This window comes from Dysidea avara, chromosome 1 (genome assembly GCF_963678975.1).
Source record: "Dysidea avara chromosome 1, odDysAvar1.4, whole genome shotgun sequence".
In the NCBI taxonomy this organism is placed as follows: Eukaryota; Metazoa; Porifera; class Demospongiae; order Dictyoceratida; family Dysideidae; genus Dysidea; species Dysidea avara.
The window spans coordinates 41,248,321-41,268,055 of record NC_089272.1 but is presented as its reverse complement, the minus strand read 5'-3'; the positions used below and the strand labels follow the sequence as shown (position 1 = coordinate 41,268,055).

General features: G+C 38.5%; 2 protein-coding genes and 1 long non-coding RNA gene across 3 annotated transcripts in view; 1 reads left to right on the top strand and 2 right to left on the bottom strand.

Moving 5' to 3' along the window:
* Positions 1 to 19,735, bottom strand: part of LOC136246729 (leishmanolysin-like peptidase) — a 204,942-nt gene that overhangs the window by 59,711 nt on the left and 125,496 nt on the right. The gene's annotated exons all lie outside the window — the stretch shown is intronic.
* On the bottom strand, positions 3,921 to 4,524 carry LOC136250292 (uncharacterized). The gene is made up of 3 exons (XR_010698489.1): positions 4,403 to 4,524; positions 4,271 to 4,329; positions 3,921 to 4,204 (listed from the first exon to the last, which is right to left on the bottom strand). It is a non-coding gene; the product is annotated as an uncharacterized lncRNA (long non-coding RNA).
* LOC136264541 (von Willebrand factor-like) overlaps positions 7,247 to 19,735 on the top strand; it is a 49,035-nt gene continuing 36,546 nt past the window's right edge. Inside the window, exons 1-2 of the mRNA XM_066059314.1 lie at positions 7,247 to 7,442; positions 13,567 to 13,887. Coding sequence (XP_065915386.1) covers positions 7,287 to 7,442; positions 13,567 to 13,887 — 477 coding nt within the window. The 5' untranslated portion in view covers positions 7,247 to 7,286. The remainder of the gene's footprint in view (positions 7,443 to 13,566; positions 13,888 to 19,735) is intronic.

Here is a 19,735-nt window from a genome sequence, read left to right as displayed (position 1 = left end):
TACATGTATATACAATGATACAATCTAGATTATTATGTACAATATAATACTCCACTTAAGAATGCACATCAAACATAATATAGCTAATATTGTTCAAAGTTGGCTATAATATAGCTACGTAAGCTAGTGCATGAATGGAGAACAATTTTAGGTGCATTGTTACATAACTATTAAAAGAATACTGTACATCTTCAGAGCTATGGGAAATGCAAGCCCTGTGGCATTTTCCTGTCAATGTGTGGGAGGATCACGTTTTCATTTTCCATGTGGCATACCAATAATTGTTATTAGCTACACAATTGTACTGTATATCTACCCTAACAGTATACAGCCATGTATATAATTGGGTAGATACAATACATGACTAGATAGCTGATGCAGTAAAACAGCACCACATAAGCAGCATGATTGTGGTGATTCAGGGGCAGATCCAGGGTCTGACAAGGGGGTGCACTGGGGTAGTATGTATAATTATGGAGTAAGGTTATTTATTTATATTTATATTATTCAGCTTTGCTGATGTGCCCAGGAAAAAAAAATTACAAAGATTTACAAGTATTAGCTATAGCTAGCTAGCTACAATGATTTAGGAGTCTATTGTAATGAAAGGAGTCTCAGCCCCCCAGAAGCTGAAGCTGTTGTATATATTCCAGTACAATGTACTATAGTTTTTGAAATAGATATGTTTCAGGACTGAAGTTTTTGAGAGAAGTTTTATGCACAAAAATCTAAACCATACTACTTTCTAAGTAGACTTCATTGATCGAGAGTTGTGTATAGAGATAAGTGACAGTAACAAGTACACGAAAAAATTTGAAATTTTCGTAAGAGTAGGGACCATAATACATCAATAAAAAGTACTGAAACAAATTGGAGTAGTCCATGATTATTAAATCACTGTAAAACAATAAGAAGTGTTATATCCCTACTTTGCTCAAGATACCATAACAGAAATGCACAGTAGGGATATAACACTTCTTATTGTTTTACTGTGATTTAATATCATGGACTACTCCAACTTGTTTCAGTACTTTTTATTGATGTGTTATGGTCCCTACTGTAGTAGAAAATTCCACCCCTTTACACAGCATTTCGAATCAAGAACTGTTCGAAAAGCACCTCTACAATCCACGCATACCAAAAGAACGATCCACAAGACAGTACCATCCACTGCACTACATCTTACCACATGTATCTACCACAGCACACCAAAATAGTTATTTTTCAAAAACAATTAATGATTGGAACTCTTTACCAGTAGATCTTATTGAAGTTGCAGATGCTGACATTTTTAGAACCGGACTACAATCATTATTGTAACTGTGTTGCATGTATTTGGGCAAATCTGAGCACACCAGCAGGGCTGACTGCTCAGTAATAATAATAATAATCATAATCAAGAAATCGAGCCGCGCGCCCCAATCATATTAATTATCGTCTGAAAAGTGAAGTATCCATTACAGGAGCGGATCCAGGGGGGTTTCAAGGGTTCCATGGAACCCCCCTTTTGAAAAGCTTCTCTCACTCGAGATACTCTAATAGAGCAGTCACAGTAGTCTTTTGAGGAGCAGTGTAGCAAGCTATATATCTAGTTATAAATAAGGAAGGAAATATAGTTGGTGAGGTGGCAGCTATTGTCAGCAGGTGATGACCTTTTATTTTTGGTCTTCAACTTATACAGCTAGGCTGAAGTTGCAATTTCAAAGTGGAACCCCCTTTTTAAAAGTCTGGATCCGCCCCTGCATTATGCTTCGCTGTAGGCTATGTTCAACCCGTTACACAGCAGTACGAATCAAGAACTGTTTGAAAAGCACCTCTGCAATCAAAATAGCTACTATGCGAGCTACTATGAAAATACGGACAATTTCCGTTTCGAAGGGAAGCCATCAACATTGTGCCTGTGACACAAAGTTTTCTGTTGAACATTCCTTTACATGCCCCAAGGGTGGCTTTCCATCAATTCGTCATAACGAGCTCGAGATTCGGGATTTGACACAGCTAGTTTACTTACAGAGGTCTGTCAGGTGGGGACTATTCTACGGAACGGAACGGAACGGAACGGAATGATGGACTAAACCACGGAACGGAACGCTTTCTCAAATTGAGCTTGCAACTTACCATTGCTGAAACTTCCCTTATAAGTTAGCAGTGGCATCTCCAGTGGGTGATTAAACATAAGATAAAAAGAATTAACGGATCGATTGTGGGTTTTTGTTGGTTGTCATTAGTAACGAAGTATTATTGTGGGATGAGCTGTATCAGTGATGTTCATCCATACGGAAGGGAACTTTATTTGAGCTGTTTTTCTTATTTAGACTTTAGAAAACAGTCTGGGCCGGTCTTTCAAGTCATAAGTCAGTGTATAAATAAAGCAAGCAGGAAGATACTGGTAACAGGAAAGAACCAGCTGAATTAAAACTTGAAGAATTTTGTGCAGTGTATGAGGAGCAAATATTTTGACAGACCGCAAGGAGGGTATATTCTGCAAACATCACTGAAGTGTATGCATGGAGTTATTTATATATTAACAGCTGGTGCAGTGGACTAATGCCGTATTCAATAGTGAGCTGATTTTATCTGTTGCACCATTCAAGGATGTGTCTGACTGCTAGCCTTGAATCAGGCTAAATGCCAAAACTCCAAGATCAGCCAAATCTCTATTATAAGCCGCATGTGAAACCATGCCTGTAGCCACCAGGCAAATGTGATTTGGACCAGGATGTGTGTGTAATTTCAATGTATCTAGTCAGACCTGAAATGGAACACACATTAATTACATACCACCTAAGAATCCTAGGATTTCTTAAGTGTAACATTTCACATGCTTCACTTCAAACAAAACAGGTTAAATTTGTTCGTCTATTTTCAAGTGATTCCCAGTCCAGCTGGTCCATGAAATTACAATGGGATCACATGTATTTGTTACAGTGTGGGCTGTCCTGTGTTGGATCTACTCTAGAGTTGAAATTTCAAGGTAGACTCACTGCCAATGTACTGACACTAGTACTATTGTAGCATGTTTAAGTGGAGGACAAATGAAATAGTAATGCTAGATTATTTATGTATACAAATTTTTCATAATGAAATTGATATCCCATTTTGATTTTTACTTCCACTTTGCAACATATTCAAGAACAAGAAGCTACCACACTTAATCTCCAACCACTGTCATTAATTAACCAAGATCTCACTAGTCTGTAATTCACCTTACTGTAGTGATTTTATTGATTCATCTATATGTTTTCTTCATTTTCCTTTGAAGTTGTACCAAGAGTTCATAATAAGGTGGAGAGTGTCTAACTTGAATGCATTCACCAAACACCCTGCTTAAAGTAACACCTCGGCCTTATTTCAGAACAAAGGCTTTACCTTCTTCAGCAACACTAATCAACAGTTTTCTATCCCCCAGTAAAGGCGTTGATTTGATGAAAGGTGAACTTTACGCAGGGTGTTTGTACAGGCCATACTGAGAGTTAGACACTCTCCCCCATACAAATCAGTATTACGAACTCTTGGTTGTACAGTATAGGTAAACAAAGATAAGTTTCTCTCCCATCTTATTCTACGTTTTCTATTGACAAGGAAAATTCAATTATTTGTATACAGGCTCAAAATTGAGAAAATATAAAGTGAATTAATATTATACAGTCAGTTTGCTTTTGGATATTTAATGTCTCCAACCACAACAAAAATTCGATGAATCCATGCATCTCATCACTGGTCGTCTGAACATTCTGAAAGTGATACCTCACTCAATCAACCATATATTCTGTCTATTAGACTGAATAAAGTCATGATTACCTAAACAATCACTTAATTAATGTTTTATAATTACTCTATTCCATTTTCCTGGAGGTTCCACTGATAAAATGCAATTTCAGCAATGATAGTAGCTAGCCAAGCTGCAAGTTGATTCAGAAAGCATTCCATTCTGTAAAATAGATCCCATCCAGAATTCAACTCAGTACTCAGGCTGAGATATCTGACAATAGTCCACTACTCTGTTAATGAATCATTGATGTTCACACAATATAGCCTCCTTGAGGTATCTGAATGTTTGCTCCTCACACACTGCACAAAATTCCTTTAGATTCTGCTTAGACTGCGTTGATTCAGCTTGTCACCATACTTGTTTCCTTTGTAGTGTAGCTATACACATACTGATTTATGCCGATTAGAAAGGCTGGGCCTCAGACTGTACATTCTAAAGTCAAGTAAGTAAAAATAACTCACATACTAGTAAAAACAAGTCACGCATTAAGTTCCCTACTTGATATATCCGAAGATGAACACACTGAGTCAGCTATTCCCACAATTAGTACTTCGTTACTAATGACAACCAACAAGAACCCACAATCGATCCTTAAATTCGTTTTATCTTTCTTGGGGTACGTTTGATTACCTGCTGGAAGTGCCACTGATAACTTGTACAGCAATGGTAAGCTGCAAGCTTCAATCTGAGAAAGCATTCCGTTCCGCAGTTTAGTCCATCATTCCGTTCCATTCCGTTCCGTAGAATAGACCCCACCGGTCTGTCATGAGGTTGAAGTGGGGCCCCATTTACAACCAGTCACTGATGAGCAGTTTATTTTAGCTTCTTCAAACACCGAAGATGGAGCTCGTCTTGACATTTCAACAAAATTTAATGGTTTTTTAAGATGGTCGCTGTGAGAAAACCTACATTGACGTAAAAGTTTTCAATCCTCACGCTCCAAGTAATCGAACCACCAATGCCAAGAGCATTTACAGAAAACATGAATTGAGTAAGAAACGTTTATATGAAGCTCGTATCCGTGAAGTTGAACACAGCTCCTTTACTCCTTTAATTTTCTCAGCCACTGGAAGAATGGCTAATGAAGCAACAGTTTTTTTACAAGCACCTTGCCTCCCTGCTATCTGACAAGTGGGACACAAATTATGCAGCTGTAATGGGATGGGTGCAGTGCTGCCTATCCTTCTCACTTCTGAGGTCTACAATCAGATGATTAAGGGGATCTAGATCCTCAAAGGCCGTTTTGGTCATTTCTTAGGAACAGCACCGATTGATCTTAGGCCACTCCAAATAAATTCTCTGTTTCCCGTCCTGGACTCACGCATATTTGCATGCGGGCGGCCGGTCCATTTCCATTATTTCATTATAAGATTGGCTAGCTTTTCAAGCCATTATTTGCCTGGCACTTCCAAAAAGGTTGCATAAAAGCATGCTTAAGCTTGTACCTTCTTTGTAAGTTGCAAAAATAACTCAAACATGAAGTTTGTGCTGACTTGATAGCACTGCTGACACGTGAGCTGACACTGTTTCAAAATAGCTTTTACTGAACCTATCAGTATGCAACAATAACCGGAAAGTAATGAAAGAATACGGAATAATGGAATATTTAGAGCTGGCAGTTACCAGAAGCGGGCGGTGGACGGGAAACAGAGAATTTATTTGGAGTGGCCTTATCCAGGTTGAGACTAAATTGCCACCTTTCTAAATGGTGACTGTCATATTGTGTTTGTTCTTGTTTTTCTCTTTGTATTTGTATTGGTTTATTTGATTTACCATGCGAAATTCGTCTAGAGATACTTGGTTTATATTCACTGTATTGTAGACGTCAAAGGGGAGATCTAATTGAGACCTACAAGATGTTGAATGGTTACTATGACATCAACCCTACCTCATTTTTCACTTTGAGTAATACGGATACCATCAGAGGTCACCACCGTAAACTCTTTAAATTTCGATCTCGGCTGCTAGTGAAGCATAATTTTTCACCAACAGAGTAGTTAATTTGTGGAATTCTCTTCCAGCAGATGTTATTTCTGCACCAACCGTGGCATTGTTTAAGAAGAATCTTGATGATTTATGGAGAACAACAAGATATGGGCACTCTCAAAGGCCTGCGGCCTAGCTTGACAGTCTTGTACTGCCAAGCAATTTTTGTTCATTAATAATAATAATAATAATAATAACGTCATAATTACGCTAACTTCAGACCCCCCTCCCCCCTCTCCTTAACGTCACACTATAAAAACAATGCATTGGCAATAGAAGCACAAAACATCATATTCTTTACCTGAAAACATAGTCTACAAACAGTATAGCTGCTTAATCACGTCAATTCCTCTATTCCTAGCTGTTTACACTATAACTGCTTTAATAAAAATTTATAACGTCATGGCCTGAACCCTCCCCCCCCCTTAACGTCATTCTGACGTTAAGCGTACCAAAATCAGTTTGGAGATGCCCCCTAAGTCCATGAAGAATGCATTGTACGTAATGCGGTATGCCAAAAGGCACCTGTCGGGCCGAAGCGACGTCGAACGGTGAAAAAATCAAGCCCGTAGCCTTAGCCTTTATCGAGTTACGCTTGTCTGAAGACATCAGTCAGTTACTCAGCCAGTAGAAAATTCCGTTGGATAAAAAATTTTTCTCATCGTCGTAAGGGAAAATTGGGTCTTGCAGAAATTTACTTAAAACGCAAAAATTACCATACCCTTTACGGGAAAATTTTAAGTAACCAGCGCCATTATACTTACGGAGTAACTTTAAGTTATGTGTTCCGTCTTCATTACGGGGAAACTTTAAGTAATCATCTCCGTCATCTTTACGGGAGAATTTTAAGTCATTGCGTCACGTGATCTTAGTTATCTGCAGTTGTGACGTGTCTGCCTCCCACTGTCACGCAATCCGTCCCATAAACAGTACCGTATTTATTAGCTTATTACTGGGCTGCTCCAAATCAATTTTGGTACCATCGCGCACACCCTCTATGCACTAACATAACTAACTTAGTACTTTTGACAATCTACATAACAGTAGTAGACTACTAGAACACTAGCTTATCCGGTCTCCTTAACAATGCAATATAAACAGTGGCATATTTTGGAACACACTCACCCTCCCTTTGTAGCTCCCTACCCTAAATGAGTTTTGTACTATTAAACCTGCACATTCCGGTGCTATGATATCACCACCATGCATAACTGCATGATCACCACAATCAATTTGATTCTTTCACAGCAAATCTATTCCGTGAGCTCTCAGTGTACACCGGAACTACTGACTACTGATGACGTAGTAAATAAGGCCTGCTCGTCTACTATAAAACCGAGTAGCTATAGTTAGCTGTTTTCAGTATACAAGTGTCGGTTGATTTAATTTCGACCGTAGCTAGCTAGATACCTAGCCGAGTAGCAGCAGCGTCTTGCAGTGTAGCTAGTCAGTTGCTGCATGCTAAAGTGTATGCATGAAAATGGAACTACAAGTGGGCTTGACGATTTTATTGTGTCTAATTAATGGAATGTGCTGCATACCTCTGGCGGAGTTTTTTCCTTATACGGGAGACCAAGTAACGGAGAGAATAACTACTCTACAGGATGGGGATGACGCTACTTCTGCTACAATAGGGACTGAAGAGGCGTACATATTGTATGGAATACCCGTGGGCAGTTTAATTGTAAGTCTAATAAGGCCCCTATTTGGTTATTATTAGTTTCTCATCCAGCCTTTCTAATTATTATTATGCGGGCGGGAGGGTATTACCATTATGCCATTATTTTATAATATTAACACACTGATGTACAGACCTTGTCCAAATTGTCTTTCTTTCTATAAACATTTCCTTCACCAGCTGATTCTAGCTACTTTTCGTGATCGCCAACTGTTTTTCGACAGTCAACTGAAAGCCTGTTATGATGAAATCGATAGAACACGATTGCAACTGGCACTGCGGCAATTTGCTAAGGAAAACAATAGTTCTCCTGGCGATATATAACGCATTGTAGCGTTCATCAACAAAAAATTATAACAGTTTGGTATCACGTGTTCTTCTGAGCATGCACAGAGTAAATAATGGCTTAACATGCGGTAGCTTAAGAAGGATGCGGGCGGTGGATGAGAAACTAATAATCACCAAATAGGGGCCTAAATGGGATTTAGCCAGTGAGTGTGCATATATAGCTGAAAGCGAAGCGGCCACTTCACTTTCGAGTCAGTAATTGATTATCGGGGCGCGCAAATTGTCTGTACTTTTGTGGCAACTGGATTGATTGCAGAGGCGCTTCTCCTACTGTTTTATTCATTTGTAATGTCTTGTAAAGCCACCCGGCTTCACTTGATAGCTACAGTAATTGGGGTGCTGAAATAGTCCGTATTTTTTGTGCAGGGTGACAGAATTGACTGCAGAGGCACTTCTCTTTGTTGCGCATTGTAGCTAATGGGCTGAGCATATAGCTGAAAACGAAGCGTAATAGCCACTTCACTTTCTACTATCGGGGCGCACGAATCGTCCTTTTGTGGAAACTGGATTGATTGCAGAGGTTACTGTTCTTCACGGGTTCTTCATTTGTAGTGCTGCTGAGCATAGCTGAACAACCGGGAGTGTAGCTCAGTAAAGGCCACTTCACTTTCCAGTCAGTAAATTGATAGTTGGTGCACATGTTCAGATGACAAAAACATTAACTTATGCGCTGTTTTATAATGCAGTGTGAGTGGGTACAACAGTCACAACGATGTTACAAATAAGTACTAAGGAAAATTTATAATTTTAAGTTTGATTAGGGATTGTAGAAAAAAGTAGGGAAGCAAGGGGGGTTGCCTACACCTGCAGATATACTAGTCAACATTTTAAATCAGTCATTGGTATATTAATTTAGCTAACAATTACACATTCACTATATATCTACAGGTGTAGGCGACCTCCCTTATTTCCATAATTTTTCTATGATCCCTAATCAAACTTAAAATTCCTAATTTTTCCTTATACTTGTATGTGTTTTATACCAAATGTGTATTTTGTACCATATGCGTAAACATATACGGTACAACCATATGTGTATGGTATGGCAATCCATACCACATGAGTATACTCAGTCAGAGGCGTAGCTGAGGTGAGGACTGGTAGGGCACAGGCCCAACTAATCAGTTTCAGTGCCCTACCAACTCAGTTTGCAGAAACTAGTCAAGTGAGATTGAAATACCCTAATAGAGCAGTCACTCTACAACAGTCAAGCATACATAATTATTAGTGTTATAGTAAATGATTAACTGCTTAAATTGTTCTAAAATTCAACTTTAGAGGGTCTAACTTCAAATATTTTCCTGGGGTGCATGCCCCCAGATCCCCCGAGCATTAGCATGCAAAGCATGCTGTGTAGCTTTACACATCATGATTGCTGTAGGTGCCCAACCAATCCTTCAACGCTAGCTACATCACTGTACTCAGTATAGCCTGTCATCCATAATATAACTTAATGCTGGTAGATTTACTGCATATACATCATGATACACGGATAATAGCAGAACAGATGGGGATTCATCTGCTTAAAGGGGCCAAAGCCATGCTGCAGCCAGTCCGAGCTAAAGTCTCTGTTCAGTGTCAAGATCAAGTTACTCTAATAGAGCAGTCACTAACTCTAACAAGCAGTCATTTTAATCGGGGAAATACCGTCAGCCAAAGGGGCTGTTTCTCAGCTAGGCCCTGAGAGCACAACAAAACAATACATGCAGTAGCTATACATCTACACTATTATAATACTCAAATCAACACTAAAATAACAACCAGTTAAAATTAGAAGGTAGCTAAGATGCCTATACATAACTTATACATATAGTTAATATATTATTGATGATAATTGGAATGTCTGAAGTTTGTGAAGAGTTGGTTGGACCTCCCCTGAAATTGCACTCCTGAAACTGTTTTTCACCCGGACATCCAATCTCCCCTTTTTACCGCAGTCAGCTGAGCTGTCATACATTCTGGCTATTGAGTGGTCAGTTGACCCACTGATTGTAGAGCTGCAATATTCTGTGATAGCTAACAGTCCAGATGTGTCTCCCACTGTCCTTAGCGGTTTATCTGCTGCTAAGACTTCAGTTACCAATGTCCTCTCTGCTACATTCAAGAACCATGCACATCATGATTTATGTCGTACTCATGTTGATTATTGGGAATCAAAATTTGAGACATTAAATGTTCGAAAAAATTTTTTAGACATTGTCATTCTGGAGCAAGCGGTCCTTTATGGAAGAGATTGCTGTATATTGTATAGCCTCCCTGAGAAACAGCTGTCTTTCTTACTACATGCTGGTTGTGATACTCTACCAGCTTCTATGAACCTGGCTAGGTGGAACATCATTACTAGCCCCACAACAAACCATATCTTGACTGGATGTCCTGTTGCTCTTGATCAAGGCATGTGTACCTGAAGACATGATTCAGTCCTACAGGCTCTTGTTCACGGACTCCAACAGCACTTACCTGACAATTATAAACTCTATGCTGACCTTCCAGGATATCTTACTGGTGTCTGCCCTATGGTAATGGAGCATAACTCTTTAAGGTTACGGGATAGTGAGTGACTGTCAACAAAAACTTTTTACGTAATGAAGGTGGGCTTGGTGTTGTTGTGTTGTGTATCAGCTGGTAGCAGGCTTAAATTGTTGGAAGAATAATAGTGTGCTGACTGGACAGGTACAAGGTACAAGAAAACACACGTAACAGTACAAGATAACATAGAAACAACCCACTTCGCAACTGGCGCACCTGTAAGCGCATGCGTAGTTTTGCTGACTAATGGTGATATTTTCCTGAACCAAACATCAGGACTCTCAAACTAGTTGTTAACATTTTGCATACACAGACTGCTAGTTTGGCTTCTTGTCTAGGGCCTGATGGAGCCATTTGTTAGAAATAATGTTTCTAGTGCTTGTGATATGAATTTAAAAATTAATTTTGTGACCACAGTGTCTTGCTTTAGGCCATATTGTAGCCATATTTCAGCAACTAGACACATTATTCACAAATCTTCTTGTCAGTCCCTCACAATTGATGTTCTTCAAACCTTAGAATTGTTAGTAAGTTCTCATGGTTCTTCATTGGTCTGATTTTTGATTCATAGTTCTCACTAATTACATGGGGACAACTCATGTTTCCATAACAACATTTGAATTCCATGTCAATTAATGAGAATTTAAGAATGCATAAATATATGATAACAACGGATTAAGAAAATCAAAACCCTAAATCTTGAAAAATAATCAATAGTGTACATGTGGGTTTGCACTTGCAGTATACCGTAACCATAATATTCTTGGCCCTATTCCATCAGTTCTCACCAAGGCTGCCTTTGTGGCATCTAGACTGACATTAAATACAGGGAAGATACTGTAAAATCCAGTTCTACAAGAGGACTAGGCACATCCAAGGTAAGGTTGTCAGTATCAGTCAAATTAGTAAAACTTCAAGACAAAAAATTATTGTTAAGGTTACGGAATAATTTAAAATGCGTGGGCGGAACAAATTACAAATTAAACCTCCAAGCAGGGATAAATAATTTCAACAACTGTGTTGTGTTAGCAATACAACTAATTGTGCTTGTTTGTTTTTACTACAGAACAACGACTGTTCTTGAGTGTGTGGTCCACAATAGAGCGATGTTTTATAAAAACGTGCAGCGCCAAAAACCAGACTAACAGATTACTGAATCCTTATAATTTCAACACAAGTGACTAAACAACTAAACTATCTAGGTCCTGTGGAAGCGATTTTTTAAGTTACTGGTTGTATAGACGTTTTATTGAACTTTTAGTAGTTTTTTCGAGTGAAACAAGCTCTTTGAAGGCTTGCATCTGAGTCACTGGGAAGAAACACGACAAAAACGCTTCCACAGCACAGGACCTAATAAATTTAATATACAGTATCACTATGCCCCAGAAATACCAATAAAGCCTACAGCTTTTGCTGTATTTGGCGGCGGAAAAACATGGTAGTGATAGCTGGAGCTGAGCGATGTATGGGCTGGCTTACTTGTGTTACTACAACAAATTGTAGTGTTCCACCTGCCTCAAACTACACTGTAGCTACATAAAAACATTAAATATGAAGGGCTTCACCTTCATTTAAAACTTTTCACGCTGCTAGACTGGTTTTATGGGCTTCTCAAAAGTATCGATAGGCATTCAAAATTTTGAATGATTGCCCGTGACTATACCGTAACCTTAAACAAGTTGGCATTCTGCATGTACCCTGCTCCCATGCATCTCACACATTAAAACGTGTGACTGTTATATTAGGGTATTTGACTGCTCTATTAGAGTACCTCAATCTATCAAGGAAGTGTAAGAAGTTCCTGCTAATGTCAGTGGCCTATCCACATGCACCCTCCTTGGGAGTCCTTTTATTCCTCTGACTTAAAAAATTACTTTTAATTAGGTTACCCAGCATACCTTGGCTAGGTGGGTGAGTATCTTCCATTTGGTGTGGTGGATTGAATCCGGGACAAGCAGTCAAGAAGAAAGAAGTGTGCATGCGCGCGTGTATGTGTGTGTGTGTGTGTGTGCGTGTGTGTGTGTGTGTGTGTGTGCGCGCGCGTGTGTGTGTGTGACAGCATAGCCAAATAGCTAGAGCATCGGCCTGGTAATCGAAAGGGTATGCCAAATTGGTGTTGTTTTTTCCTTGAGCAAGAAACTTTAATCACATTGCTCCAGTCTACCCAGCTGTATATGTAAATGGGGACCTGGTGGCCTGGGAAAGAAGCCCACCCAGCTGTAACATTAATATGTAGGTACCTGCTGTAAACTGGGAAAGCAAATACCAACTGTCCATGTCTTGCACAGTGGATGAAGATCCAAGTGGCCCACACTTTTTACCTGTGTCCTGTGAGTACAGGTTACTAGTCCTGTGCCATGCCTCAGTAGAATTTGCTTGTAGCATTTAAGTAATTATAAGGTACATGCATGCATGCAGCTAAAATATAGGTCTAGGGTGCTTCTGTTCAGAGCACCTCTTGAGCTGTAATGAAAGAAACTCCAATTAAAATACATAGGAACAAGTTGATGTTATGTTAAAGGAAAACCTGAGCTATAATTTTGTCATTACCTCAGGTTCAAAGCAAACTGTTCTGTGTGGTACTATATACAGTATATAGTCCTGCCTTCAATATAAAAAATAAAGTGTACTTTGCACACAAAAGTGGGCTCTGTAACACCAAAATAGCACACTTTGCATAGGCAGCTCCAGGATTTTTGGTGACTGGTTTCTAATCAAGAGCATGCATAGCTAGACTTTTGGTGAAAACCATTAAAAAAGGTAACTGCTTGCTGAGAATAGCTGCCCTCCACTAACTATGTATTAATATCACTGATAAAGTACATAAAGGTCCCTATTTGTAGCTACATAGCTTGCTACGCTGCTGCTTTGAATACTGTGACTGCTTTATTAGGGTGATTGACTGCTCTATTAGGATATCTCGATCTGAACGCGACCAGTTTTAGGAAATCTCAGGCCCCCCTGGAGCCACCCCTGCTTTGGCATTACAGAACAAATTTTTGTGTGCAAAGTACATATTATTTTTTGGAGTGTTCAGGAGGATTACTAGTAGCTACTAATCCGTAGTAACCTGAGTATACTCGTAGTACGTAAACTGAGTAGGCATATTATGTTATTATTATTATATTATTATTATTAGCACTTTACATAACTATTTATACCGGTAGACTTTGTTATATGTGCTTTGTTTTTGAGTGTGTGTGTTTGTGTCTGTTATGAATCTTCATATTCTTGCTCTATAACTCTATAATAGGTGAGTGTCAATGGTGGAATAACTCTTTGTCCTTTAGCTAATGTCATATGCAACTCAATACCATTCACAACTAATGCTTTACCAGTAAATGGACTTCAAGATGGATTACTTGGAGTATATTGGGCTGATATAGATACAACAGGGACTGGACATGGCAATGTCTATTACCATCAGAGTGATCCACTTCGGCCTAATAATGCTGTGCTTAGCAGAATTAACGAGATTGTAAATCGAGCTTTTATGTTTGATGCATTTGCTGCAAATGACTTCCTGATAGCAACTTGGGAATCTGTTGGATATTTTGATGGAAAAAACAATAAGGTGAACTAATTTTCATGTATAATGAATATAAGTAGCTACCAGGTGTGGTGTCATGTGATAATTGTAACAATGATTTAAAATTACCAGTTGTTATGTTCAAGAGTTGATGATGATGATGATTATTATTATTTTTATTAAAAAATATCAAACAGTACAGTAGTACTGTTTAAGTAGGGATCCCCTTGAAAATTTTTCACGCCATCCAAAATTCCACATTCAAAACGTATCCTAGAGACGTTTTACATGATGAAAATCACCTTTACGGAATAGTACTAGTCTACAGTATATAATACAGAACAAAACACTTACAGGTTGCCGGATGTAGAACTTTAAATTAATCACCAAAGCTCGAATTTTAATCTCGCTGACTGCCTCACTGCCTCCTTGACCACAATCGCAAGGCTAGAGGCCAAATGAAGCAGCGTACAGCCACTATTTTATGCCACAATAACAAACTCACCATTGGGATGTGCTTTTTGGGATTCCGACGAGTGTAGGCCCTCTGCACCTTGAATTTTTTTTAATCTTCAATCAGGCTGCTCAGTGGCGGATCCAGGATGGGGCATTTGGGGCAAATGCCCCCCCCCTTCAAGAAATTGCATACAAGATCGATATACTCTAATAGAGCAGTCAATTACTCTAATAAAGCAGTCACAATGTTCATGAGGCAGTGTAGCTTACCTATGAAGCTACAAATAGGATTTTATTTTACATAACAGACGTGATATAGTAGGTAAGGATAACTAGCTATTATTGTTGTGACCTTTTTTTTTTTTTTTTTTTTGGTCTTCAACTGGTTTTCAGCAAGTTTTTTTGGTCTTCAACTGTTTTTCAGAAAGGTGCCCCCCCTCTTTCGAAACTCTGGATCCGCCCCTGCTGCTTGTCTTCTTCATCCAGGAAAGCCATATTGAGACGTTAATTTTCTGTATCAATGCTTTCTTTCAGCAGCATATTTAGATGCCATAGAATTATTTCAGAGCTTGATTTCAGTAGCGCTTTATTACCGGCGCTACTATAAGAGGTACACTTGCTAGGTATCTACAACTTCACGATTGGGATCTGGTTTGCAATAGGTTTACGACCTTGCCCACCAATAAAGATCTAGGTGGACTAATAGCGAAAGAGTACAGAGACCCCACCTCTTAACAATCTAGCTATTTTCTTAACAGTTAACAAGATGACCTCACTCCTTATTGGTGTAGCTAGCTGCACACTCCTTGACTGACTCGAGATAATATACTCTAATACAACAGTCACTCTAACACAACAGTCATGTATGAAACAAGGTACATTGTTCTGGTAGACATAGCGCTTTTTATAAGAAAAAGAAGCAAGCACAATATAAAATTAGTATATTACACTGTTGTTCTGAAGGAGACAGGTGACCCTCAGTAACAACAAGATAGACAGCTGGAGGCACACAGGGACGCTTGGATCTTATTATTATTATTATTAATACTTTACAATACACTAAATGCATTGATGGTCACCAACAACCTGTATTGGCAGCCAGAAAAAGTTAATTAAATACAAAACTTAATTACTTAATTACAAAACTAAAGTACTGAGAAATTGCTAGATAAACCTACGTTATAACAATTGCTGCATCTACAACAAAAATGATATGTACAGGAATTGTCAGCTGAAAAATGGAGTATGAAGTGTTGATGTAGATACTTGTAGATGTTGGTTTTAATGACTGACAATGACTGGATAGATGATAATTTATTCCACGGTCTTGATATTCTGTTGAAATAGAAGTTCCTAGTGTAATTGTTGGAAGTATAGACATGATTGAGTTTATTGGATCTAGAATGTAATCCCCTGGTACACATTACTGAGGAGTGCAGCAAGGAGAATCCCACCCCATACTACAGCGAAGCCTGCATGCCCATAATCACAGAATATGGGAAACTCCACTTCTCACTGAGAAAATGGGCAATATGTTTATAAGTGATGGTATTTGCCTTTCCCATACCTACAGATGTGGAAAATACAAGTGGACTACAGTAATACAAGTTACATTGTAGCTAGCTGTGCCACAACAAAAAACTAACCAAAATAGGTTTTTTTTAAAAAAACTGTTAATGTAAAATGAAGTAGGGATCTATGCAATTAAAAGAAGTGAAACAAGAGATGAATGATGATATTACAGCATAGCTCAGTGGGAAAGTCCCTACTTTGGCATGCTAGCTATTATTATTTTGTTCAATGCCAAAGTAGCAACTTCCCACTGAGCTATGCTGTAACACCATCATTCATCTCTTGTTTCACTACTTTTAATTGCATCCCTACTTCATTTTTAAATTAACAATTTACTAGTCAGAATCAACACATGCATCTTTATAAATGCAGTATATGCAATTTATAAACTAGATAAAGTCTTTAGCCAATCAACTTGGCAGCAGCTAGCTCCTGAGAGTTGAAGAGCTTGGTCTGGATCTCATACAAAGCACTACATATACCAATGTGACAACCTACCCTTAAGGCATCTTCAAACAATGTCATAGCCAGCACTCAAGAGCAGTGTGTATGCTGGCAGAAATGAAATGCATGCACACACAGGCAAGGGAGCTTAACTGACATCAGTAGTAGAGCGGCTAAGCAACAAATTTTGATGAAATCATTCACTTTGTGATAAAAGCACCAACTTTTCTGTGGAAGTCGAGTAAGGTATACTAAATCATTTGAGATACAGTGCCATGTCAAAATCTTGCCTTTAGGGCATGTTTTGAAACTTTTAAACTAGGTTATAAGCCCATTTGTAGCTGGTAAGGAAACCATACAAGTGCATTCAAAACCTTTGTTTTGGCTTAAATAATATGAATTTATCTCAAATTTATAAGTGTAATCAGAAAATCTTTCAAAATGTGGTAAAGTAAACTGTTTTTAAACACTTCTAATGGAACCAATATTTAAAAATACAGGTACGATCCAATAGAAATAATGTATTGCACATCTATAGCTTCATATACCGTGACCCTCCATGCTTCTTAACAGGGAAAGCTAGTGACCTGGATGAACACCTCACTTGATCAGCTTTTGGATATGACCATCACTTGCTTGTCTATTCAGATGCAAAGTTTCATTGCATTTACTATTGAGCCCCAGCTCAGATCATTTGTATGGCTTCCCAAATATTGACTTTACTTTTCAGGTTCTTTGAATGTGATATGATTAGTAATTTTAATGGCACCGTGTCTAATATGAAATAGTATGAAGTAAGCAAATGTTGTACTAAGTTTGGTGCTTTTATCAAAAAGTGAACGATTTTTTCGCTTAGCCACTCTACCACAGAAACAAATCACATTACTAAAACAGTTAAAATGTAACTTACACAAAACAAGTGAGCTATAATTGATCTGTTTATATTGTAAGTGTGAATGTCTCTGTAGGTGACTCAGTCAAGAAGTAAGGCAGCTAAGGCTATGCATGACAAAGTGGTGAAGGCTGCATGGCACAATCAGCATAATATGATCACAAATCAAGGCAATATATCACAGACAAAGTGCCGGTAATGTCATGTTACTGTCTACGCACTATGTGCATACACAACATACACTGTACTGAGCCATAGATGACATACTGAAGATTCACATTAAAGCAGTAGCATATGCAGCGATGTATCATTGGCAACACTGATGGTGGAAAATCATTCTACATAATTATTAGCAGTACTGTAGGCTCTGCAGCAACTTGGGACTCACTGTGCCACCTGAAACAGCACTAAACACCTGTACTAAACACTTCTACTAAACACCTGTTGGGGTAACACTCTTGTGCAAGCCTAGCCTTTTGGTGACACACCTTCCTCTTTGGATAAATTAGATAATAAACAAATAATAAATAACAAATAAAAAATTTAATTGTAAAACAATGAGACACCAGCCACAAATAATCTGTAGTCTGAATCAAAATCAGTATGGTTATTTTGCAATGTAGGTGTGACATGTCTCTGAAGAAGTGACAGCATGATGGTGAAGGCACAACTGGCTAAGAATCCCAATCAAGCCAGAATATGGCGCAATGAGCCTTATCTGCAATTATGTCATAACACAAAATGATGAAAAGACTTTAAAGAGTGGGGTCGTTTGTGTACAGAATGACATTGAAAAGGATAATGCTTCCAGATGTTCCCTGCAAAGAAAGCTAGAGAAAACTATGACGAGGCTTATTAGTAATTTTCCTATGTAGAGGAATGCATTTTTACTCTATTCAAAAAATTCTTAGGTCTGGTTGTGTTCTCAAAGCAGATCTAGGACTTATCTAGAAGCACAAAAATGCGTGCTCTACATACGATAATACCATACCTGTTTCAGTGCCCATACAAAAGTCTCAATAGTAGCAGTGAAATTTATCCCGTATTTCACTGGTAGCAGTGAAAAAGTTGTAATTGCAATTTTATTGGCTAGAATTTATGTTAACAATTAGTGTTGACACGTGCTTAGTACATAGTGACAAATTGTGTAACAACGCTAATGCACAGCATGCGTATATGCAGCGAGTATGGTATTAACTGGGAATAGCATGGGTAGCAGTGAAATTTGGGATAAATACCACTCTTGTTGTATTGGAAATGGTAAATTTCACTCGGCTTCGCCTCGTGAAATTTATCCCCATTTCCAATACAACACTCGTGGTATTTATCCCAAATTTCACTGCTACCCATGCTATTACTAGTACATATAGTTACGAGAGTTTTCTCCTGTGTTCTTCAGAGAAAACATCTTAAAACGTTATCCCATCCAATGGCTCTCTGTCCAAAGCACAACCACTTTTTTGGCCATTTTTCATTATGATGTAATTGGAGATAAGGCTTATAGCCTCTACTGTGGATGCTGGTGTGTGCCAGTACATCAGCGGTATGGTACAGTATTCGCTTAGTAATCAGTCTGTAGTATATACATACACAGCAAACAGGAGATGGTTACACATTATTGTACAGTATATGCAGCAATACATAAGTTGTTGACTGTCGATTATTGGAAATAGTATATTTTCAGAAAACAATTCTTTTTAATTAACATTCATTTTCAATTAAATGAAAGAAAGGGAAAGTCTTTTCCTTGCTCAAACAGTGAGCAGATAAGCAAATCCTCTCCAACCCTCTGAAGATGAAATTGTCATTACCAATGTAGCATTACCACGATGAACATCAATAGCAACCTTCTAAATCGAAAATCAAGTGGCCCTGTTATCCCCAGACTGCTCCATACCCTGGAACCTATCTGCTGTACCAACAAATGTGCACATGATCCCCAAGCGCCAAGGGTCTCTACACGCAGAGGGGAGAAGTAAAAAGATAGAGTTAAAGAAGAATATTTCCTGATCACAGCTGACACTGCAGTGTTTGCCAGCCAGCTGGCACTACTTGTGGAAATTAGATGGGCCAAGGATGTCAGAACAGGTAAAACCATAATCTATTCTATTGACCTTAAAAATCACTTGAAATCAAGTTTGTTTGCATTAGGTTCAGCATCTTGATTAGCCCAGCAGTCTTAGACTCTCCCTGTGATGTCACCACAGTATAAGAGACATCTACACTGGCCCAGACCACACCTGAGTAACAATTAACATAAATTATTAATATTTACAAAAGTAGTGTATTGTAAGGTTTCCTTTTTCAAAAATGAAAGCGATTTCATGGGTATTTCCATGATTTGATTTTCGATCATGTGAGTGCCTATTTCCTACACAATGCATTTACTGGGTGAGATAGCCGTATTGTTAGGTATCGTTGCTGCTGAGACAGTTTCACCAATTTATCAACTATTCTGGTATTTGTTCGCAAAAATTGCATTATTTTGGCCAATCTCAGGATATATATAGTACAACCCTGTAGATGGCT